This window comes from Canis lupus, chromosome X, assembly GCF_003254725.2.
Source record: "Canis lupus dingo isolate Sandy chromosome X, ASM325472v2, whole genome shotgun sequence".
Classification (NCBI taxonomy): domain Eukaryota; kingdom Metazoa; phylum Chordata; class Mammalia; order Carnivora; family Canidae; genus Canis; species Canis lupus.
In genome coordinates, this window is record NC_064281.1 from 27,916,052 (window position 1) to 27,942,766 (window position 26,715).

At 36.8% G+C, this 26,715-nt stretch overlaps 1 protein-coding gene across 13 annotated transcripts in view; it reads right to left on the reverse strand.

Annotated features, from left to right (window-relative positions):
• DMD (dystrophin) overlaps window positions 1–26,715 on the reverse strand; it is a 2,170,621-nt gene that overhangs the window by 1,630,718 nt on the left and 513,188 nt on the right. For 12 of the 13 annotated variants that reach the window (XM_025439443.3, XM_025439430.3, XM_025439477.3 and 9 more), the window contains 2 exons: window positions 21,835–22,007; window positions 14,968–15,086 (listed from right to left, as the gene is read on the reverse strand). In XM_025439443.3, coding sequence (XP_025295228.1) covers window positions 14,968–15,086; window positions 21,835–22,007 — 292 coding nt within the window. Of the gene's footprint in view, window positions 1–14,967; window positions 15,087–21,834; window positions 22,008–23,488; window positions 23,635–26,715 lie in introns of those variants that run through there. The other variant, XM_025439478.3, reaches the window with a different exon arrangement.

Below are 26,715 nucleotides of genomic sequence, written 5' to 3' on the forward strand. Positions count from 1 at the left end.
GAGAAAGTATCTAGGACCAAAGAAACATGCTATTCTGACCCTGGTTAAACTAACAAAGTGCACGATCTTTTGCAGACTCAGTTTACTCAGCTGTGAAGTGCAGAGTGAAAGAAAAGCATTCTGGACTATTGGAATAACTAGTTCCTGGGACTCAGTAGTGTAGTGTCACTTTGGGTGGTATGTATAAAGGGGATTGGGGGTACACCCAGAATGAAAGCAGGGCTAGCAGTTAGCAACTCTTCTTGTGGTCAAGGAAAGAGATGAAAATGACTTGGACCAGGATGGTGGCTGTAAAGGAGGAGAGGTATCAAAAACTTACTGCTATCACCTAAAAGTATAACCCACAAGGCACTGGGATGGATTTAAATTTAAGGCTGACAGGGACTGGGGAATCAAAGATGATATGTAGGTTTTGCTTTGAGCAACTGAGTGAATAGATGATGGCAGCACTTACCAGTCAAGGGGAAACTGGAAGAGGCTATCTGATGAAGATGTTTGTTCAAATGATCATCTTGTTGAGAAATGTAAGATAATGATACGGAATAGCCACAGAAGAATTTCAGATACAGTTTATATTCAAATATGGTTTACATTTAAATTACATTTGAAACGACCTTTAATTTCAAGGCAATAGAATGATGGAATGTTTTATTATAAATAGCTCTAATACTTCATTTTCTCCATGTTTTGAGCCGTTTAATTTACCAACTTAAAGTAATTTAAAAGGCTGATTTATTACTACAAAGCTTCCTGATCCATTCCTTTAAAGTCAATGCAGACATGGTTGATTCATGGGAGAAAAAGAAACACCCTGAACTCATCCATGTGTTTGGAGGACAAATTAAATCATCTTTTAAATAGCCTCAGGATGGTTTCAGTCATTAAAGAGCAGAAGGCTAATAAAACAACTGTTCCTACTAAATCGTTCTCTGAGTTTTACAAGTAGATGTCCTCCCTTATATATTTTATTGGCAATATATGTTACCTTTATAGAGAAGCAGCTTTTCTATAGCTCTCAAAAAGGTTAAGAACCTGAGGTGTATTACAGGCCAATTTCTCTTGTAAATATTCACTTAAAATAGTTTAAAGAGCTTTTTCTCACATTGGAAGTGATTGATTGCACTAAGTTTAATGTAAAAATGCACTATTCAACCTATGTATGTCTGTGTGCATGTGCACATGTATGGATTTACAATGACTTTTGTCCTAATGAATACCTTTAAACCTGAATGAAAAAATCCAGAACTTTTTATTAGAAATAACATACATTAAAAGAGAAAGAAATGACTATTAACTCTTATTTAAAACAGTGATGGGATGCCTGGGTGGTTCAGTGGGTTAAGCGTCTGCCTTCGGCTTAAGTCATGACCCGGGCTCCTTGGATCAAGCCCCGCATTGGGCTCTCTGCTGAGTGGGGAGTTTGCTTTTACCTCTAACTCTCCCTCTGTTCTCTTTCTCTCTCAAATAAATAAAACCTTTTGAAAAATGGTGATGAACTTTATTATTTAAGAAATCAATGGACTTCAAAAGAAATAAGGAAATAGAATAGCAGGTTACCTTCCTGCTCCAAATCACCTTCACTATTTATAGATTTATGTCCCATAAATAAAATTAGGGAAGCAGAGTAAGGACAATAGTACAGATGGTTTTGCTTTATTTAGCATCTAAAAGATTATGATACATCCACATTTTCATTTGAAATAAACATTTGAAAAAAAATAAAAATTAAAAAAAAATAAAAATAAAAAAGAAATAAACATTTGGTCATTTACTAGAAGGAGAAATGGTTCCCAACCATGTTCCATACTTTTTAAAATATTCTACTACAGGTTAATTAATTTGTGCAGATCAGATATTTTGTCCTGAAAATAGTTACCTATATATTAGCTTACTGGCCGATAGTAAATTGTCAAATCCTTGGAAGACTACATCCTTTTCTTTTTGATGCATTTAAAGTACAGAGCACTCTTTCTTACAGAAAGTTGTCAATCAATAGATGCTTGATGAATTAAAATGAATTGATACTTCATAAAATAATGGCCCTGAAGCAAATACATTTAAAAGCCTTTTTTAGTGTCTGAAACAATTTACAATGCCAGAATTAGAAGTAGGGGCTACCATATTTGTAGGTTATTAGTGGTGTGGTTAAACACCCCCATACACACTGGAAAAAAATTCTAAGTCTAGCCACCTGTCCAACATTTGTGCTCTACAAAAGCATTCTTTTATTTTTTTGGACTAATCTATATGCCTTCAATTCAGTAAAAGACACATTAGCTAAAATAATACTACTCTATAATAATGATGGAATTTGGCTTATCTAAGTAACCAATGTTTAGGTTCTGATAATAAATTCTAATTTTAAAAGTTTCCATTCCTTCTGTAAGATTAGAGTTCTCAGAAATATTATGGCTATTCAGTGCCTCTTGATCAATCTGAAGAAAGATTACTTTAAACAAATGAGAACATTCTTTCAAACACTGGTTACCTCTGACTGCCATTTTCCCCACTGGTTGGTATATATTAAGATTAAAGTGAAGAAGAAGGGAGTTATCTTTTTTCCTTTTGCAATTTTTGTTTTTGTTTAAAATATGTTTCCACTTACTATGAACACACAGATACTATCATTTAATAGAAATTTCATATCAAATATTACTGAAATCTTACTAATATTCTAAACAAGCAAATTTACTTAAGTTATAAAATTTCAAAGATTAATTTCTTACCTCCTAGTTTCTTAATATTCTGTATTTTGTGATTTATTTTTTCACATTTTTCACATGCAGTGCTTATATGCTTTGATGGAAGAAAAAGTGGAACTACAATAAATAGTACCTAGGAAATTACATGCAGTTATTTAATTTATATATGGGAGCTTAAATCCTTTTTTTATGGGAGCTTAAATCTTATCTTTATATTTATTCATTAAATTTGGAAATGGGTACTATTTGTCCTTACTTTTAGCCTTTTTTAACCTGGTTCCTGTACCAAGTTTCTACAAATACCCAAGTGCTCAAAGGTCCCTATTGTTCTAGACCAGTCTTTCTCTATCTCCTGCTATCTACACTCAGACTTCCATTGATTAACAATTACAACAATATCATAGTCAACTATTATGTTTTAGGTGACATGAGGTACATTTATCAAGGCCTTCACCATATACTCTTTCTTACTGAATAGCATTAATGGTTTTAATCATCTTTCAAAGTAATCTCTACATCCAAAGTGGGGCTCAAACTCATGACCCTGAGATCAAGAGTCATATGCTCTATTGATTGAGCCAGCCAGGTGCCCTGAATAGTATTAATTTTAAATAACTCCAAACAGTCCTTAAGAGATCTCAAAAGATCTACTGTTTTCTGCGAAGTGCATGTATATTCATTCCATTTTAAATGCTTTCATCTATAGTGTCTCTACTGATAGAATAATAATGAAACAGTTTTTTTCAAGATGTATTTATTATTTATGAGAGAAAGAGAGAGAGCACACACATGCACAAGCCAGGGGGAAGGGCAGAGGGAGAGGGAGAAAGAGAATCCCAAGCAGACTGAGCACAGAGTCCCAACATGGGGCTTAATCTCAAGACCCTGAGATCATTACCTGAGTCAAAATCAAGAGACACTTAACCGACTGACACAGACAGGTGCTCCAAATAAAACAGTTTTTAAGACACTTTTCCAAGGTGTTCACTTGCCCAGGTGGTTCTCTACAGACCCAAATTCTCAACTGACCCAAATAAAAAAATCCAGGCAAAGAAATGTGCCATACAGAGAAACTTACACACTCATGCCTAGGTAAAATGCACATTTTTACTTAAGTCTTGTTAAGATAATAACCTTGTCTGTCTGTCTCTCTCTCTCGCTAATCCATATTTTAGAGATTCCAATCTAGATAAGAGATATTCACATCACAAGCTGATTGAGCAAATACATGAGTGAGTGAGATGTTTTGGCATACCTTATGTGAAGTCTTTGCCATCTCTTTCTATTTCTGGAATTAACCAAGAGAGACAGTAGAAGGGAATATATTCATAGCTGGTTAGTCTTTCCTTTTGATAACTTTAGTGTGACTTGGATAGGATCCCAAACTTGCAAGATTTGTAAACATCATTCTACTTTGATTCATTATTTATTCTCTGAGGGAAACATCGTAGTAAAAAGAATGCAGTGTCTCTCTTAGGCTGGCTCCAGTTTGTTTGACTTTTGCATTTATTTCCAGCACATTTGGAATCAGTGGATTGATGTCCACCCATTTTAAAACAAACTCAATTAGCACTGTAGTAAAGAGTAACTTTTCAATCAATGCAAAGGGAAACCTTCAGGGAAGAGGACAGAAATACTGAGCATTATAATTATTTTCTGTAGTAGCTACAAGCAGAAAATCTCAACTCCAACTCACTAGCTAAGGGGTGTGGGCAAGTTACTTAAACTCTTCAGTTATAAACAACCATAGTAATAGTGTCTACCTCCTAGGGTTGTTGTGGGAATAAGATCAATTTATATGTATAAAGTGTTAATTACTGTGCCCAGTGCTTATAAATTTTCAGTAAATATTACAACAGATGATATCAACATTTCAATACAAATGCTACTCCTGATTTCAGAAGATAAGAATTTTTCTGAGATTTTTGGGAACCATTTCAACCACCCACACAATGCTAAATAAAGTCATGGTTGCAGAAGAAAAACTCCTTATATTTTCACAAGTGTGCTCATTAGTGTCTTACAAATACTATGACAGTTATAAGAATAAGTATTATAATTATGAACCAGCCTTCAGGAGACTTGTTAGAAATCTTCAGTAAACTGTGTGTGTGTATATATAATTCAAGATGTATCAAAAAAAAAATTCAAGATGTAGTTCAAGTCTACTGTGAAGTATTATACTCTCGAGCTTAAGAATGTCAAGGACTACCACCCAGAAATCCAGCTGTGAACTAGCAATATCCCTCAGATCAGGAAACTAAAAAATGGGCAGGTCACAGGGAGAACAGGAAGATTTAAAATGGGAAATTATTTAATTTGCTGAGTCAGCATTTATTCTATGGGCTGGCAAAATAATTAGGAAGATCAGCTCTATTAAGATAATTTATAGACTAAAAAGAGGAATAACATTTAATTTCTGCAATATTCCAGGCACTTGACATATGTTTTAGCTACTGTTTCTGAATGCATATTACAAAATAAATACTTTAAAGGTGTTATTTAATTTAATCCTTGCAGTAATTTTATCAGGTAGATAGTAGTGATTCTACTTTGGACATGAGCAAAACTGAGGCTCAGAAAGTTTCCCAGCACCATTTGACTAATTAAAGGCAAAGCAGGGGGTGCCTGGGTGGTTCAGTTGGTTGGGCATCTGCCTTCGTGTCAGGTCACAATCCCAGGGTCCCGGGAACAAGCCCTGCATTGGGCTCCCTGTTCAGAGGCAAGTCTGCTTCTCCCTCTCCCCCTCCCCTTGCTCATGCTCTCTTTTTCTCTCTCTCACTCACACTCTCTTTTTTTTGAAGGAGGGGGGACAAAGGCAAACAGGATTTCAACCCAAAGCTGTCTGGCTCTATGAATAAAAGGTTAAAATCAGGCCTGGGCTAATAATGTAAACTTGCCTGGGAAAATGACCAGAGAATCTTATTTTCTTAGAATTATGAGGTGAGATAGTTGTAGAGTGTTGTGTCTCTTTGCTAGGTACAGCTACTCTTAGACCAGTGGGTGGAGGGGGAGCTATGAAGTGACATGCAGCTCTTCATCCTCTGTGACTAGAATATTAAATATCGGTGGGAAATCAAGGCAACAGCTTCTTTCTTTTTTTTTTTTTAATTTTTATTTATTTATGATAGTCACAGAGAGAGAGAGAGAGAGAGAGAGAGAGGCAGAGACACAGGCAGAGGGAGAAGCAGGCTCCATGCACCGGGAGCCCGACGTGGGATTCGATCCCGGGTCTCCAGGATCGCGCCCTGGGCCAAAGGCAGGCGCTAAACCACTGCGCCACCCAGGGATCCCGGCAACAGCTTCTTTATGTCATGTGGCCCATACTGACGTAGGATCTTGTCCTTACCAGATGTACCTGATTTGGATGAAGGGCACATGTGCATATTTCGGTTGCTTCTGGGACATCCAATGACATAAAGATTTCATGCCAGCAGATTTCCTGCCTTCTATCCCTGTATACAGCTAAGTAAATGTAGTATTAGATTAAATTTTATTACATCTGTGAATATAATTACCAGTTTGATCCCCTCACAAAGTGACACTGCAAGCTACAATGACCATTATATCCTACCATTAAAAGTCATGTATCTGGGGCAGCCCTGGTGGCTTAGCGGTTTAGCGCCGCCTTCAGCCCAGGGCGTGATCCTGGAGACCCCAGATCAAGTCCCACGTTGGGTTCCTTGCATGGAGCCTGCTTCTCCCTCTGCCTGTCTCTCTCTGTCTCTCTCTGTCTCTCTCTGTCTCTCTAATGAATAAATAAAATCTAAAAAAAAAAGTCATATATCTGGCTGAAATACAGGCTGTTTAGCGAAACTCATCCTAGGTAAATGGCTTTGATTAAAGCTAACCTATTTGTGGTATTAACATCAAAGATTATGAAGTTAACTAAAGCCATTTGCTTCTTATAAATAGATTTATAGGATCACAAACTTTATTCTGCAAAAAAGAATTACTTTACTGCCATTTAAATTTCTTTTCTTTCATTATACTTTAGTTAATATTGAAAATTCCTCTGGAATAAGAGGCTTTATCGGCTTTATCAGCTGCGCCAGTGAAAGAAATATGTACTGGTTGAAAAATTGAAAAAGGGATCATCAAAGCCCTGATGACAAGGCACAATGATATTAGTTGGGATCAAAGTGAGAAAGGAAGGGAAAAAAGGAAAAACAAAAGGATGAAGAGTCAAGGACTGCTTCTGCACAGAGGCGGTCCTCCATGACACTTTGATGGCATCGTGCTTCAGAGAGAGCACCATTCCATCACAAACATGTCTGTGAAGTAATAAACAGAAGAAGGGATGGATAGAGAAAGAGAGAGCTGTGCCGACAGGAGATAAAACAAGTCCCTTAATCCTAAAGAAAAGGTTTTGGTAGCCAGTCTTATATGACATCAGGCTGTTTCTATTTTATCTGGTGGATGAGCCGCTTCTCATTAACAACAGGACTGTTACCAATAAGCAATGCTCCAGTAAGTGAGGATTTGAACAGCAGCCTTAGTCATCTTTCCAGGAAGAAAATGCTAGAAGTCTGAACAAACTCTGGAACAACAGATTCAGATTTTATCCTCTAAAAAGGTATATCTCATAGAAACAACTGTTCTATCACAGCTATTACTACTGTGGCTATATGATGGTCTCACCTGATGAGCTCTTAAAAATTGCTGGTGGCAGAGGCCCACCTGAGACAAATGAAATCAGAATATCTGCTCCAACCCCAGTGTTTTCATAAACCACCCCACAATATTTTATTGGGTACTCCTGTTGGAAATAACATGGACTCTGAAAAGAAATAAACCTGAATTTGATTCCAGCTAATCTATCTGTTCAAGGTGTAATCTTGGATTTAGGAAAGCTTCCTAAGACTCAGTTTTCCTATAAGGATTAAATGCTCTGGAATTATTGTGTAAAAAAAAATAGGATAAAGTATGTGAGGGTCCTAGAACATGGTTGCCATACTTAAATTTTAGTTATATTTTAGCAAAAGGAACTTTACATATTTAAGTTTATATCACTGGTGATATTATTAAGGGTTAACTATGCTTCTATTTAAGGCAAGCTTATTCAGCAATATTAAAAAGGTAATTCACAAGAATGATACTACAGAACAATTGATTATTTCTAAAAAGTAAAAACCCTGGGTTTCAACCACCATATTATATTTTAATAATATATAACATTCCTAAACACTTAACACTATAATAGTTTGCTCATCTCTCAAGTAGACCCACATATGACCCACAAATTTGCCATAAGACAATAAATTTAAGAGTATATTATTAGTTTATTAGTTTAATTATTTTTAAGTATAATCACAAGACTAACCCAAATTTGCCATAAAACAATAAATCTAAGAGTATATTATTAATTAGTTTAATTATTTTTAAGTATAATCACAAGACTACTATGAAGCTCCTTGTCTCTTTCACAAGAATAACCATCCTATTTTAGAATAGTATAGAAATGTATTTTGTAAATGTATTTTCTGTTTAAACATATTTTCTAATACATTTTCATCTTATATTTCATATTCCAGCTATTAAATGGTCCATGAATGTCTATATAGGGAAATTACTTAACTGGGAAATATATAGATCAACCTGATAATCTCTTTCCCTAATACTGAGTTTTAGGCTTTCAGATACTTATCTGAAAGTTCTGTGATATCTTCTATGATTTTTTATCAAACATAGTTAATTCTACTTTGAAGACAGTGAAATGAATCAAAATGTTCCAGCTATAAGTAACATATGCTTTACTTTCAAACATTATCACTGATTTAATAGAAACCTCAAAAATTTTGAAACTCTTTATGCCATTTTATCATTTTCTGTCATTAAATATTTAAAATGCTTTTGATTAAGGCTACAATCCTCTGTGACACATAAGAAACACAGATATCAACTATGGAACACTTACTAATATCTCATTTAATACTTCATAGCTGAGTTCGATTAAAATCAGTATCAAAGGACAACAAATTATTTTTCTAATATATTTTCCTTAACAGTCTAATGGACTCCTAGCAATGTTATACCTAGAGATACCATTCACAAAATATCTATTGCAGGTCATTCAGCATTGGAATGTGGAGGATGCATTTCCCAACTGTTTAAACAATTTATAGATGTCCTATCAGTCATTCAACATAATTTATTGTGACTATATAGGCCTAACACGTTATGTTTCCCCCACTTAGATAGAAAACATCCTGGTAAAATAACTGAAAAGAAATTCCCAGTTATCTAGGCACGGATTATACTCAAATGCTTCTGAACAAATTTGGTATAGAAACTCATACACACAGGATCCCTGGGTAGCTCAGTGGTTTTAGCGCCTGCCTTCAGCCCAGGGTGTGATCCTGGAGTCCCCAGATCATGTCCCAGGTCGGGCTCCCTGCATGGGGCCTGCTTCTCCCTCTGCCTGTGTCTCCGCCTCTCTCTCTCTCTGTCTCTCATGAATAAATAAATAAAAATCTTTGGAAAAAAAAACTCATACACAGTACAAATATTAAATCACATGTTAGATTATACTTCATTATTTAAATTCACAATCAAGTGAGAAACTACATTACTTAACTATAACCATGAATAATATTCATTTTAGCAAATCAGCTCCTACAAGAGATAAAAAATATAAGTGGACTGTTTTCTATGGAGTGCAAATTGTGATAAAAGGACATGAAAGATTAGTACAAGATGCTAAATTATGGTATAAGGGTAAATTCAGGCCATGTACACACACAGATATCGTTTTTAATGTTTTGGAGGTTTCCCTGTTGTCTAAGTGGGTGAATTTGGGACAGTTATATCCAATTATTTCAGTCATCCAAATGACTGATATGAATCAACAAAATAAAAAGCACATCAATTTATTACTTATATGCCCTGAAAATATTAAGCGTTCTATGCTATCTGAAGTGAGAATAATGTAGAAAAGAGTATATCAAAAAGAGACAATAAATTCACATTCTCTCTCTCTCTCTCTCTCTCTCTCTCTCTCTCTCTCCATGCCCTATTTCCCATTATGCCACTGTTAACTATTCAAGCTACTAGAAAATGTTAACATATTTGTTTTGGATTTCTGTTGTGACAAGCAATTTAAAGTTTTCCATCAGGAAATAAGAGATTCCAACAGTAATATCTTAATGTTAATATAGTCACCTGTATCACAATGTTAATATAAACTCTATCCTCATTTTTATGCTAATATATTTGTATACTATTATTGATAACCTTTTACCGACATAGAAAGTTTTCATTTACTTATTTTGCTATGTATTACTCTGATATACAAAGTACTGCCTCATTGTCCCTTAAAGATTTTTTTCTACAGTAGCAGTGATAAAACTAAGGATGCCTCCAGATACTCTTGTAAAATTATCTTCAACTCAAACATATTAAAGTATATTAAAGTGGCACTGGATAGTCAAGGCTAGTTATGTAATGTGCCCATGGAAAAGACAAGTTGTTAAAAAAAAAATGTGATTCAGGGTAAAACCTAAAAATAGTCAAGGATATCTTAATAAGTAGCCTTAGTCTCATGATATGCAGGCTAGAAATATGTTAATCACATTTCTGTGGACTTCTGCATCAGCCTTCAGGTTTGCTAAAGCCTCATTAGATATCGATGTTGATCTCTGTTCTAAACAATGCTACAGAGAGTATATATTTAAATTATTTAACAGTGTTTCCCAAATTCCTTTGCTAAAAGGTTGTGCTCAATATACATTAAGTAAATGAGACGGCAACACTAAATTTACTAATGTACACCATTCCTTTGCTAATACAGCACCATCTCTAATTTGCTCATTTCAAATGCAATCCATTGAAGTTCAAAATTAAAGAAATATTTTCATTATTATTACATTTAACAACTATTAAATGATATAATTTGGTTTTAATGATCAAATTTTAATGTTTCTTTAAAAAAGAAATCCTGGAAAAAGTGGTCTCCTGCTGACATAATAAGAACATTATTTTGCTATTATCATATCTGCATAAGCAGATGATGATACTTTCCATTTTCTGTAACTGAATAACTAGACTGTAAAATGTTCTTCCAAGAAACTCAGGATTTAGTTTTAGATAGTAACAACCTACAGTATTTCTGCCAGAAATAATGATATAAATCAATTTTAAAAGGGGGGGTGGGGCAAAAATACCACATATTTTGCCCAGGTTACTTTGTCATCAAAAAGGTAATGACCAATTTTTATTCCCATGTACTACTAAAATATTTTCTTCAATATATGGAAAAAGAACATTTTACACTGAAGAGAGTTTGGTTCTAAAGAATCTGAGATACTTAAAATAATTTCTAGTTTAAATCATATACATAGGGAACACCACTCTATTCCAATCTCATTACATTTTCTGGGGGAAAAAAGGTATTCTATAGTGAGTCTTGGAAAAACAATCAGTACAAACGATATGAAATTAATATGTATGTCCATAAAAAAGTTCTAGTTATTTAAGTTAACAACATCCTTCTGAGGTAGTATGGTCTTACTCTTTCCATCTTAATGTAAACTACTTACTAATATTTCTTGTTGTTAGGCAATCAAAATGTGATTGTTGGAACCAAGATGAAAGAAAAAAAAACACTGCTTGCTCAAACAACTAATACCCAAATAAGAGGCCTTAAAAGCATTCTTCTCTTTTATGGTAAATGCTACATATTTTCCCTTGAATTTTTTTAAAGGCTAACAAAACTGCATGGATACAAAGTTAAGTCTGAAATCATTCACTTCAAGAGTATAACTTTCCAAAAGGCAGAGCGTATTCTTGGAAAAGTAGACTCTAAAAATAAAAACTGAAGAGTGATGCAGGGATTAGCCAAGCAGAAAATATAATGTGTCACCATCCTCACAAAGTTAAAATGAAGTAGATTAAAACCAAACTAATTGGTATGTAAATATCATTTTGAGGTTACAAATATTTCTCACAAGCCATAGTATTCCTCAAATTTGACTCTCACCATTCATTTGTTTTTTCATTCTAAAGTTACCCTGGTAAATAAGTGAGGGCATTTCCACATCATATTGCATACCCCAAACAGAAATGATTAACAACAATGATATGCAAAAGATATCTAGAACCAGCACAATTTTTATACCTAATTTTTTTATTCCTTTATAAAGAACAACTTCACTTTGTTATTCCCATGAAAAAGCTGACAAAGCATTCTCTTAATGCAGAAAGTGCTGTGTGGATTGGCAAACAAACTAATTTCTTCAAATTCAGGGAAGCAAACAATAATTGTGGGTATATAAAACCCACAATGAAGTAGTAAGCATGTCTTATAGGGAAATCGTGACAGAAAGTGAATCGCCTGATTCACAATAGAATATATTTTGAAGGAGATAAACCTTTTATATCTACGAGCATAAAGGCACGTAAATTATTAAATAATTTTACCCTACTAGTACTCATTTTTGCATATGTTAACATTTAAACACAGCAAAAACAGCTCCTGAAATTGCTTATGCTAATACTTACTGCTACTTATTTTAAAAGGCAATTCCTCTTAAAACCAAACCTCAGGCCTCAAAACACCAGTTAAAGCCAAACAAAGCATACCAAAGTCAATATATGCAAGACATGAAAACCTCCAAATTATATTTCAATGACTTTTTAATTTATAAATAAACCCAATCAGCAAAGCACATATTTAAAATTCTAAAAACATTTTTTGGCAGGTACTTCTTAGGCCAAATATAACTTCAATCCCCCCCCCAAAATAAAAATCTCTCCAAACATTAAGCGAAATGTTTTATTAATCTCCTAAAAAGACTATTAGATATGAAATGAAAATTCCTTTGGAGAATAGCTGACATCATCGTGCATAAGCTAAAGGACCAATATCTGGTTAAAGAAAAATATGAACATCTCAAATGTAATTACCATACAGGGCATGAAAGAAGTCCATGAATCTCCCATGTTAGATACACTGAAGAGAGTGTTCTAAGTCATAAACTCTTAGAAATGCTATTCTGTCTTTTGTGACTAAAGAATCTGTAAATAAAAATCCTCATGATTTAGTTAATATTTTTTTCCTTCAATTATCATTGATATCATCTCTAGAAAGATTCTGAACAATTTCTAGATGCATATTTGGGTATTTCCCTAACACACCGGCAGAAATTGACACATACCTAAAAATATAACGTAAGATTTATGTTGAATCTTCATCCTACTGACAGCCATAAATAAACCGTAATAAACCATTTTAGGAGATAGAATGCTCTTTGAATTGGAAGGGAGCCCATGAACAGAAAGAGTTTTCGGATAGAAGATTTTATTGGCAAAATGAAACCATAACCAGTGGTTTGGTCTCTATTAATCAGCTTGTATTTCATATCATTTTTGGTTGACTCTGAATTGTTGTTTGAGAGATTATAATGGTAGACAAGATGTACATTTCAACATATACTTTCCATTTGGGAAAATTGGAAAATTTATGCTATAAAACACATCATTCACATAACTGCACTTTTCTGATTACAGGCTTACTAATCTACTTTCTGATTATGATGTGGACACCTATTTGGTGTCCTATTTCACTGATTCAAAGGAAGATTTAAGATCAAAGGCCATTTTATTACTTAACAAGAAAAAAAGTCTATTTCAAACCTACTCTTACTATTTTATGAAGGACAGGGCACACACAAGCATAACCAGAGCATATATCCTAGATATTGGGAACTGGTTACCATATATGAGTTTCATGAAAAACAAAACACTATTAACAGGCTTATCCTTCAAATCCATACACTGTAGCTCTTATCCTTAGGGGTTCGAGTTCATATTTTCATTACTTCTGCCTTTCTCTACCTCGCTGGAGTATAAAAGAACATGAAAATCAGTATGGGAGTCAATAGTGAGGTAACCCTCCCCCATCCTGCAAAACAAGAAAATATGATTGATACAATCTCTTCCTTAGAGCTAAACCAGGGCAGGAGAGATGCTAATCATCTATTGAAGCAACACAAAGAATTTACAGGAGTCAGTGCTAAATTATGCATTATTTAAAGCAGAAGAAACATTTCTAATGAAATTAATCCGATTTCAACTCACAAACACATTTGTGCTATTATAATTTTCCTTCCCAAGTACATGTGCCTACCAAGAGCAATGTATCAGTCAATTACATGAGAGTATTCTGGTTCTTGTCATACTTAAATATCTCATTTAAAATGACTAAATTTTTATTTTGGTTGATATATCTTCTTTTGAATTTAAAATCACACACACACCTCCATCGCCATCATATGGATCTGCTGTCAATAAGATGAGGTAATGAGGTCTGCAATACAGAGGATTGGATTCTACTTAACAACAAATTCATCAGTGAAAGAATATCCTCTGAGTTATCTCTGAGCGTTTCCTGATGAGACCTATTACCACCACTTGATCTCCTTAGTTGGAACTGATTCAATATTCCAAAGACCATTTAATTCTATAACCCTACCCAAATATCAGCTCCACTGACACTGCTTCTCCAAATTCTGGTTTTAGAGTATGGTAAAACCTCAAGAAAGTGAGAAGAGAGTCTGCAATTTCAAACAAGTTGGCAAACAAAAAAAGTACCTCATAGGCTAGAAGAAAAGCAGAGGTCAAGAATCATTATCCCTCTAATCCATGTATCTGGAAAGTATGACTATGTAGCACCAGAGATAATGATGAAATTTACTTAAGCATAATATAATAAAAATATAAATACAGTGCTGCCTGTCAACTGAAGAAGGAGAAAATGAATAACCATTCAATGGAGGATTTCCCCCAGAGTGACAAATTATAACAGAAGCAGAGCCAGGAATAGATTTCCTGATTTCAACAGTAAACCATGTTGCCTTTTATAGAATATATGAATGAAATTGGCAAGAGTAGCTAATTAATTATAGCTGATTAGTCTATCAAATCTCTTGGTAGAATAAGCAAAACATGAACTTTTTTTTAACTATTTGGAGTCAATGTACTTCAAATGTAGCATGCTTCATTCATGAGGCGTATACAATTCTAAAGGCTTAAAATTTTTTCTCAAGTTTTACACTTTAGTTTTAGATAATAGTATTTTGAGAACTAAATCCATATAGGACAATTTATAATACACTGCAAGAAGACAGATCATTTTAAATACATCCTGGATATAGAAAAACATATAATGCATAGTTTCTCTTTCATGCTTAGTTTGTAGAAATGTTAAGTCTGAGATTATAAATATTAAACTATACTAAAAACTATGGTAGTCCAGAAATGTACCGACCTTCAGGATCAAGCAGTTTCTCTATGCCTAATTGATATTTGGCAATGTTGAATGCATGTTCCAGGCGTTGTGTGGCTGACTGCTGGCAAACCACACTATTCCAATCAAACAGGTCTGGCCTGAAACACACACACATAAAAATAAATATAAATCAATTTACAATATTTCACAAGATTCACTTCATTTCTGATTTTTAATTGACAACCCATGCCCATCATTCCTTAAGAGTGTTACTCTTTATTACCCCTCAATAACACTTTTCATTTAACAAGTCACAATTTTACTTGAAAATCCTGAAGAAAACAAAGGAGAATTTATTCTACCTTGCTAAGCAACAAAAAATATATTGATGTCATCCAGTCTCAGAAATTTGAATGCCAGCCATTTGCTGGTAAGTTCCAATTTTATAAGCCTGGCCCAGACTTCTTCCCTAAACTCCAGACTCTAGATTCATCTGTTTATTCAGTATCCCCACTTACAGTCATCATAAGCCTCAGGTGTCCAAAACCAAGCTTCTGGTATTCATCCCCATCACACTCCCCCAACCCACCTACTTTTCTTTTACTTCTCCTTTCCTCAATAATCAAGGACAAGCTTAAACTTGCAGTGGCTCAGACAGAAATCTTGGAGTCTAATTTGCTGACTCTTACTCTTATACAACACTTAGTTGGAAATATATCCAGAATTTGACCACTTCTCACTATCCTTGCTGCCATCACCTCAATCTAAACCACCGTTTTATCTTGCATGGAGTATTTATTGTATTAACTTTCCAACTGCTCCCACCTTTGCCCTTGTTAATCTATTCTAAGCAAAGCTCTCAGAGTGATCTGTTAAAATGTTTCATCATAAACTTCTCAAATCTCTCTTATTGGGGAGTAAAATTCATTGATTTACCTGTGACCTACAAGGCCCAACATCTACTGGCTCCTGGTTAACACTCTGATTATTTCTTGCCTCTCTTCTCATATTCAAACAGGCCTAGGTAGCTTCTGTATTTGCATGTGCTGCTCCTGCCTAGAATTCTCTTACCCCAGACATTGACATGGCTCACTCCTCTACTTCTTTTGTGTCTTTTCTCAAAAGCCACATTATTGGTGAGGCCTTCCCTGCCCTCTCCCCACCTAAAATTACACACTCCCAAATCAAACTCACACATACTCATTCCTTATTCCTTTCTTTCTCATCACCACTTACTACTATTTAATATTTTATATATTTAATAAATCTTGTCTATTTATGTTTCCCCTGCTAGAATGTGGAATACACAATTTTTCCCCTACCAATTTCATTCACTTTTAGAAACCCAGTCTGACACATAGGAGCAGGTCTATAAATATTTGTTGATTAAATATTTGTTGACTCAATATATTTTGTTGACACACAACTAGACAATGGATGAGAACATACTATATGAATATCATTTCACTTGATTATTGAGAAAACACGAAGAAATGTAAGAGGGAGTTATTATCCTATAGGGACTTAAAAACCTAATAAGGAAGAAACCACACACATCATAATAAGTTAAAACGAATTCTAAATGTGAAAAGTACACGTAGTAAGATATAAGGTTTTCTAAAATCTGAAGAGGTCAAGAAATATTTTTTGAGGGTTAAGGGATTCTTAAATGGTGTTTGGAGTTTAGATTTAAGAACTTTTTGAGAAGAGAATTCTGAGTTGTGTGGATATTTAAAAAATCAAAGTTTTTACAGGAGAAAAAAGCAGAATGTGCTCAGTCAGACCTCATGGGCCTGGCTCCATTCAGAGATCATCAGTATCAAGAAGCAGCGGGAGAGTGTTAGGATGGGGAACTGGGATGAGTCTGTGAAAGGCACTGGCTGTTTAAGGAATTACAGTTTATCCCTACAACACTGGAAACTTTTAGTCCAGTGGTTCTTTGCCTTTTCTGGATCACAGATACCTTTGAGAATCTGATGAGCACTGTAAAACTTTCATCCATACACAAACCTGTCCATATCTTTACACATGATTTACATACAATTTTAGGACAATTGGGTCTGTCAATGGACTTCTGCTTAAGAACTCATACTCTGTAAGGGAGGAAATTATAAGGACAGGCTTAGCTGCAATTTTCAAAAACCATTAACTGAAAATAAAGGTACAACTCACTCATTTAACTCTCATCGCCTTTTCTTTACTTGATGCTACCTGGATTAATTTACCAGAATATTGTCTACTTCTTAGGAAGTCTAATGGGTCCTCTATACTCCAAGTTACCCTGGAGAGCAAAAAGTATTTTAGAACCTAAAATATGTATAAGTTGGGAGCAAACTCTAGTAGTGGAAAGACTATAAGAAATAAAAATTAAGTTCTAGACTATTTGGGGAAGTTTTAACTATACTATGCAACCTCTGCCCCACCTTCTTTTCTACATCTCTCAGCAATGGAAGTGGAAATTAATATAGGGGGGAGAGTGTGGGAGACTAGCTTTCTCCCTTGTACTACAATCAACAAAGTTAAATGATTAGGATGAAAAAGAAGAGAGTGCTTCCTCATTCTAGCCCTTTCCCCTTCTCCTCTTGGCCATGAACTAATCACCAGGATGAGGAGCTATCTAAGTCATGTATCTATTTGAGTTTCAGTGCTCTCATTAAAAAAAAAAAAGAAAAAGGAAATGGGGGCCTCTGGGTGGCCGAGTCAGTTAAGCTTCCGCCTTTGGCTCAGGTCATGACCCCAGGGTCTTGGTGTCAAGTTCCAGGTCAGGCTTCCTGTTCAGCTGGGAGTCTGCTGCTGCCTCTTCCTCTCACTCTCTCTGCTCCTCCCCTTCAGCTTGTGCTCTGCTCTCTCTGGTTCACTCTCTCTCTCTCAAATAAATAAATAAATAAATAAATAAATAAATAAATAAAATATTTTAAAAAAGAAGGAAATGTACTGAGAGGCCTTTAAGATCTCCTCTAGCATTAATGTTTTAAATCATTAAAATTCATCATTTGGGCAGCCTGGGTGGCTCAGCGGTTTAGAGCCACCTCCTGCCCAGGTTGTGATCCTAGAGACCCAGGATGGAGTCCCAGGTCGGGCTCCCTGCATGGAGCCTGCTTCTCCTTCTGCCTGTGTCTCTGCCTCTATCTCTCTCTCTCATGAATAAATAAATAAAATCTTTAAAAAATAATAAAAATAAAATAAAATTCATCATTAATTAACATTTAAATGACTATGATTTCCAAACACATAAAGAATAGTAAGACTAACCAACAGCAGAAGAAAGCTATATACCTTCCTAGGTTAACCCAGACCTGAACCCATAAATAAGAATGTACAACCAAAGTTCACCAGCCTTTTGAGGAAACAGACTAATTGAGTAAGACAATATAGCCTAGTAGATAAGCAGAGTCCTCTATAAATTCAAATCCTGGCTCTACCACATATTAGCCAAATGGTCTTAGGGAAATAATGCAACCTCTCTATGCTTCAGTTTCCCAATAGATGCAATAGGACTAATTATAGTATATATGTCATGAGAAACAGGTGGGATATTTTAATTAGAAGAGTGCCTATGAAATAAAATTAACTTAATAAACATTAACTTCTATTACTTTGTTCAAAGATTAATTAGATTTCTGAAATAATAGTAATGCATTTTCAATTTATAGACTCATGCCAAAAACACCTAGAAGATACATATATAAATGTTACAGATACTGTTGATGCAAGTATAATACTATAAGACAGGAGGGTGGAGGGTGGGATGGCTGAAGAGGAGTGGGAGATACAGGCTTCCAGTAATTGAATGAATAAGTCACAGAAATAAAAAGCACAGCATAGGGAATGTAATCAATGATACTATAATAACATTGCATGCTGACACATGGTAGCTACACTTGTGGTGGGCATAGCATAGGGCATAGAGTTGTTGAATCCCTATGCTGCACATCTGAAACTAAGGTAACATTGTGTGTCAACCATACTCAAAAGAAATTCTTTTAAGAACATTATAATAGGGATCCCTGGGTGGCGCAGCGGTTTGGCGCCTGCCTTTGACCCAGGGCGCGATCCTGGAGTCCCGGGATCGAGTCCCACATTGGGCTCTCGATGCATGGAGCCTGCTTCTCCCTCTGCCTGTGTCTCTGCCTCTCTCTCTCTCTCTCTCTCTGTGACTATCATAAATAAATAAAAATTAAAAAAAAAAAAGAACATTATAATAACAAAATGGAAAGTGGAAAGGAAAGAAGACGAAGAAGTGTGATAATTCTGTCATCTGTTATATCAGGTAGTCAACAGATCTTGTCTAAACTTGATGAGACAAGTTTAGAATACCACTTAAAGTAATGCAGGCAACAATTTTAAGAATGGAATGATTTTATTATAGCAATCAAATTAGGAAATAGATGGGAAAAAGAGATGCACTTTACGGGCTTCACATCAAGGAGTAAATCCATCTACTGTCAGATATCAATTATTCAGGAAAGAAAAATACATAATTATGAAAACTATTGGAAAAAACAAAAGAAGCTGCTGACAGTAACCACTTTTAGGAAGTAGAGGGAGTTGGGGTCTTAAAGATATTCTGTTTTGTTTTTTTCCTTTGCAACCCCCTCTAACGTCTCCCTTTTTTCTAACCACATGCTATTATCTCTATGGTAATAAATTAAAATAAAGAATTGGGAAGAAAATTTAATTGTAACATTATACTTACTACAACTTATATGTATATTTTGAGTATTTGTAGACAATTATCATTTAGTTTTCCCACAAAAGTAGAATCTGGCTTCCATTTAACTGCCCTGTAGTCAACTTTGTGTTTTAATATAATATTTCTAATTTCATACATATTGAGATAAAATTTAGCCTTAAACAGATATAAAGCCATCAATATCCTAATCTTTGGCAAGGCTCTTTGTCAAACCCTATGCTCTATATTAAGTGCATGCCTTTGTTCTATATAGCTTAGTCTCTCACTTATTGAAATCAGAACACCTCATGACATTCCTAAGTGTACCAATGACAGTCACCTTGGAACAGAAAGTTCAACCTTTTTTTTCTTTAGGTAAACAATATGAACATCTGTCAAAGACAAAAAGAGGGAGATGATTCATTAAAGAGCATTATCGACTGTGAGAAACCTCTTGAAAACTAACCATGTTATATATGAAAAGGTAGTTACTGATGATTCATTCAATATGACAGAAGAGAATATATAAATGATATTTTGAGAGAGAAAGAGTAGGTCAGGGACAGACAGCAGGGCAATCTGGAAATGTTTATTGTATTACAAATATATTCAGAAATCACAAAATATAATATTAACAAACGTAGTGTGTGAACATGCTGGCAGGACTGAAGTCTTCCACTTGAAAAGAATATGCTAAAGAGCCAACAAGAACCACATAACCCGATCCTCAGTATTTCTGTTCATCTGCAAACATGTACATGAACAGCAAGATCAATATGTTCAGGCCCTTACTGTGAAGCATGTGGCTGCATAAATCAGTACTGACTTATAATGCAAAACGAATGCCTCTTATTCCTTCTCATCTGGCTGTATTGAAGCCGTGCAGTATTTTTCTTCGTGTCATACTTAGGAAAAACAACGTGTTAACACTGCTTAACATGCCAAATGAGTGTGAGTTTGCCTCCTTTTGAAAATCAGGTTGCTGAGTCACTCACCTGGAAACTCAGTCTGGATGGGGTTAATTAAATCCAGCTGGAGCAAGACACCTGACAAAGCTTCTTATTGAGAATGCATTTGTTCTTAGATTGAGTTTTAGCATGAAGAAAATTTATATTCTAGACTTTTCTAGAAACAAGACCAGCATAGGGAAATGGGAGCCTCCTCAAGAAAAGAAAGATCAAAGTGAGAAAAGATAAGCTGCATTGAAAATCAGGGCAGATGCAGTCCAGTGGCGTTTCAAACGCAGTTAACAAGGCAATGTATCTGACCCTGGGGATTGGGTTGGTTAAAGAGATGGGTAACAGGAAAGCCAAAGCGGATATCCCTTAGAGTGAATGTATTATACATACAATATATATTTATATATCACATATAATATACATGAATGTATTATATGGACATATTTCCCATGTTGTTTTGCTTTTTCTTGAACAAGTAATTTACTAAGCTTCTTTTCTTTTACAAGAAAAAGCAAAGAACTATTTTGTTATCTTAGAAAATGTAAGTGTATGGAATACAGTTAAGAACATTTGGTTCACTATATTACAATGAGTTCTTTTTATGAAGATCCACAGAACTCTCTTTCAGTGCTTTACAGCAATTGCTCTGCTGTTCCAGAGCAATTGTTTCTTTTGATATTCTAAGCACTGAGTCATAGAATTAATTGTGGTCTGCTCTTTGCCTTGGTTGCTAAGATGCTCCAAGCCTCTTTTAATCCCGAAATATATTTTTAAAAAAAATACAGAGGGCCCTCTGTATTTGCTGAGTGTGTATCTGACAAGAGAAATGTTTCTTTTTCACATTATTAACCTTATGATAGTAATTAATTTTACTACAGCCACTCACAGGAGATTTGAACCATGTTAGCTTTATTGTTCCGACCCCTACTAACTAATACATTATTTGTTTAGAAAGACCAACTCCATTCTTAGCCAAGTTAGAACTTAACCTTGATTTTCTGGCAGATTCCCAATTTCAAATATGTTGGTCCGTTTGCCCCCCACCATAACCACATTCACACTCCAGTATTTTAATATTTCAACAACGAAATGATATATCACATAAAAATAGGATATCCCTATTCAGTACATTTCAGTGGATAGTCAGATCAGTATGGTTAAATACATAACATGTTACATAGCAGGAAATGAGCTGGAACCACACTGGTGAAAAAAGATATCAGTCTCTAAATCAATACTTACAAAAATTAGTCAATATCTCAGTGGTCTCCTTACCTATGACTGTGGATGAGAGCGTTCAAAGCCAGGCCATCAGACCAGCTGGTGGTGAAGTTAATGACATTAACCTGTGGATAATTACGAGTTGATTGTCGGACCCAGCTCAGGAGAATCTTTTCACTGTTGGTTTGTTGCAATCCAGCCATGATATTTTTCATTACATTTTTGACCTACATGTGGAAAGAAATTTTCGTAAGAAAATGCCTTCCCTGAACAAGAACCACACAAATTTCAATTTAAATGTCCTAATCTTCAGTAATAAGCGGTAGGAATTTTAGAGTCAATTAGTAATGAGAAATAATAGATTCTACCAGGACGGAGTCCATTCTAGTTAGTTAGGAATCTACTCTGATTGGTAGGTGTCACCATACACTACTTATTGCACACGTTTAACATCACTCCTAGATTCTGCTACATTAAACTTTTAAGTTCGTGCTTTTAGAATTGCTCATCTAGCTTTCAATGGATATGGCAGGAAGGAGTGTACAAAAACATCAGACTGGGATCCCTGGGTGGCGCAGGGGTTTGGCGCCTGCCTTTGGCCCAGGGCGCGATCCTGGAGACGCGGGATCGAATCCCACGTCAGGCTCCCGGTGCATGGAGACTACTTCTCCCTCTGGCTATGTCTCTGCCTCTCTCTCTCTCTCTCTGTATGACTATCATAAATAAAATTAAAAAAAAAAAACATCAGACTTGTTATTGACCAAGGACTTAATATTAGTGGTGTTAGGACAGAAAGTATGGCACAGTAGCTAAGAGAATGAGCTTACTTTATTTAAACCTCGGTTCAAATTTTTACTTTGCTATTAACAATTTGTGTTAATTGGGCCATTTAAAAGGTTATCTTTTTTTTAGGCCTCTGTTTCTTATACATCCAAGGTTGTTTTAAGAATAAAGGACAACTGAGGATCCCTGGGTAGCTCAGCGGTTTAGCGCCTGCCTTCTGCCTAGGGCGTGATCCTGGAGTCCCGGGATCAAGTCCCACATCGGGCTCCCTGCACGGAGCCTGCTTCTCCCTCTGCCTGTGTCTCTGCCTCTGTGTGTGTGTGTGTGTGTGTATCTCTCATAAATAAATAATAAAATTTAAAAAAAGAGAAAACAGTAAATAAAATTTTTAAAAAAGAGTAAGAAAAAGAGTATAGGTTTATACTATAACTTAAAATAATGCAAATTATGTTTACTGATCAAAATGAAAAAAGAACAGAAAAATGAGTTTACCTATTTAAAGTAAAAAACAAATGAACAAAAACAATGAAAGAGAAAGTATCTCTAAAAGCTGTGAATGTACACAGCTTTTGGGGCTTTTTGTTCATTTGTTTTTGTTTTGTAGTCAGTCTGGTTTAGTTTGTTACAGCTTTTTTCAGGAAAGAGATTCACATGCAAGAGAAGGACAAAGGTTACAAATGCCCAAAACATGGTGCAGCACTCTGGCTCGTTTGTGAGGCCTCTCAGGTCACAGGAAATGACATTTAAGAAGCTGCTTTTGTATTTTAAAAAATGTCATAAAATCCCATTGAAGGTACCTACACAGCATAGGTCCTTAGATGAACACAAGAGGCACATCCCACCTCTGCAGGGGTGGTCAGAGACCTGCTCTGGTGTGTAGAAGCACAGTGCCGGTGGCCCCCCAGAAGTGTTTGGCTAGACCTACCTGCCCAGCGACACAGGATACTGTCAGTGTTTTTTCAGGGTGTTCTTGATATTTTGGACCTGATAAGCTAATCTCTGAGCTTTTCTATGAAACAGTCTTAGAAGAATAAGACTGAAGAAGCCACGGTCTCCAAAAACATGAAGTGTCAGTTATGATCACGGAGACCCACTCTTTCCTAGATGACAAGGCAAAGGTCAGCTTTCTCCCTGCCTCAGGAATGAAGAGGGACCTGACACTCCCTGAACAAAAGAACCTTGGAAGGATCGTTGTCGACAAAGTCCCTGGGGTGAGCAGGGTCACCAAATGCACAGAAAACCACTGGCGCCTGGAGGGTTGTCTTACTCGTCCTCGCACCCCGCCCTCCTTCCTCCTGCAGCACGAAATGCTCCCCGGGACGGGGTAACAGGCTGTCTTCTCTGCCCCCTTGTGTTTCTTTTTCAGCAGCGAGGTTAAGGGCCTAGGGTTGTGAGGCAGAGGTCGGGAAAAGAGGAGGTCCATTCAAGATGCCCTCACGCGCAGAGTGGTGAGGTGGTGCTAGGACAAGCGGCGTCCTTTTGTGTACTGGGCTCAGGAAGGTCACCGTGGGACTGTGGGCGGGCCACTCTGTCGCGGCTTCCACCGCTGCTCCTTGAGACGTCACAGCCCCGGTCCCGGCGCACACTGTCCCCATGGCCGCACTCCAGCCACAGGCTGCAGGCGTGAGGGCCCGTGTGGCCCGGGTTGCCTGGGCACTGGCCGGACTTCCAACGGGCTTGGCATCGGCACTTTCTTCTTCTGCCTTTCTGGCTGTCGCCTGCGGAGTCTCCTCGCCTGAGGAATTTGGCCTAGTCGTTAAAGGTCACGGCGAAGCCCCTTGCAAGCAGGATGGTGGCAAAGAAGCCAACCCTGCCCAGCTGAGCTGAAAGCCCCGTCCGAGGATTTGGCAACGGCTGCAACAGAGATGGCGGCAGACACGAGGGCCGCCGCGACCCTGCGTAGGAAGCCCATCAAGGGCCAGCGCGAGCCCTCGCACTGTCGCTCAGCCGCAGGGCATCGGCACAGCGGAGGCGGAGGGTCTGCAGAAGTCCTGCGGGGAGCGCACCGGAAGGTGGCTGCTGAGGACACAACGCAGCGCGGGTGACAAAGGACCCCCGACCCCGCCAGCAGGAGGCGACCTCAGAGCGAGCAGAAGAGGGCGCCCCCGTGGCCGGCGGAACCGGAAGGACCCAGGCTCTAGACTAGTTTCCGGGCGGGGGGAGGGTCTGCGGGTCACGAGGCTCCGCGGGCCACGAGCCTGCTCCTCCCTCCCCTCTCTCGCAAAAGCCAGAAGAGAAGTGGAAACCCAGACCTTGGGGGAAGGACAAAAAGGCCAGACTCTTGAGTTTATTTTTATTAATTTCTGCACATTCGATTCTCTTGTAGGCTTTGTGCAATGCTGTATTTCCAAGTTGCATTCTTCTAACGAATCTGATGCAGAAATCCATTCTAAACATTTCTCTAGCTTTCAAGAATGCAGTGACACCACATTATAGAACCGTCCACATATCCTAGTAAAGGCAAAATTACTAGGCAGCTTTTTAAATATAAGTCAGGACCCTTATCATATACCTGAAGGAAAAATATAAGTAAACGTGATTAGTTTTTGCCACCAAGGGCTTTCTCTTTGGAAAGCATAAGGTCCATATACTACCAACATTTGATCAGATGATGAATATTTATTGCGTATTCTAAATATGACATTTTATTTTGCTTCTTCATCCATGTAGAAGTTAACAAGGTCCTCCGGGGAAAATACATATTTTAACATCTTCAATGTTAGTCATCTTTTTATGAAAGAGTAGATGCAAATTTTAGGGTAGACTTAAATCTAACTTTAAAATACTTGAAAAGGATTTGAGATGATGCTTTGTAAATGTGGTAATGATTTGAAGATGTGAAATCTTTGCATATGTTTATCACCATCCCTTGATAGCCAAATCTATTATTTAGAGGTAGATTATCCAGTTTTCTTAATTCCTTCCTGGCCTGCTTATTTAGTCAGTTACTCAGTGAATAAATAGGTCAAATAGTTATATAAGATACATTATTTTTCGCATCACATTCTAAAGTTATAAGGGGCACAACACAACTTCCATGCACAGTAAGTGCAAGACATGTATTTTGTGTCCTGTGCTGAACTCGGGCTGGACTCAGCACACACTGGCTCAGTGGTGGTGATTTGCACTGATCAGGCAACCCTCCCATGATGAATGGCTCTCATTTGTGAAATGCTTGGCCAGACTGCCCTCTATGCACATAATGTTAAAGGACAACACAGCATTCAATCCAAAACTCCTTTGGCATCATTATGTCATTAATTCAGCTTATCATCCTCAGCCTCACTAGTATTGCTTCTTCTATTTGGGTACAAATGCTACTAAGAAAAAAATAATAATAATAAGGGAAATGTAAGATGATCCATTCTTTCCCTACCTAAAAGACAATTAACAAGAAATCTTTATTAAGGACCAATCTTCCATCAGACACTGAGCTGGTCCTAAGGTGAGTCTTAAAGTGGAAAGATTTCCCATCCTTTGGGCTTATAGGCCCTAAGAAAGAAAATCAATTTAAACAAATGTGTGCATGAGTGTGTGTGCATACAGCTCTGCATCTGTTTTTAAAAGGAAAAAGTTGAAATGTCTATGAGCAGTGATTTCACAAAATGACTAGGAGTTAACAGGGCAAAGAAGGCATGATGGATATGGAGATGCACCACCAAAATTATCGTTCAAGGAACAGATTGTTGCTGTAGCTGTCACAGCCTGCACCTGTGAGTCCTCTCAGGGACTGTCGCCTAAGGTCAAATCCTTCCTAGGGCAGCCCAGATCTAGGAACTGATGAAGAGAAATGGTATAAAGACCAAACCATGGGGGCAGCCCTTGTGGCTCAGCAGTTTGGCACTGCCTTCGGCCCAGGGCCTGATCCTGAGACCCGGCATCAAGTCCCACATCGAGCTCACTGCATGGAGCCTGCTTCTCCCTCTGCCTGTGTCTCTGCCTGTCTTTCTCTTTCTCTCTCACTCTCTCTCAGGAATAAATAAATAAAATACTTTTTAAAATGTTAAAAAAAAGACCCAACCATGTCAGCCCCACTGAGAAACCACACTAAAAGGTTGCTATTCTAGCTCCCAGTTCCCAGTGGGGTTGAAAACCACTGTGGCTGGGTGTACATCATAGCTTCAGTGCTTCTCCCTTCAGCTAACTTCTTCC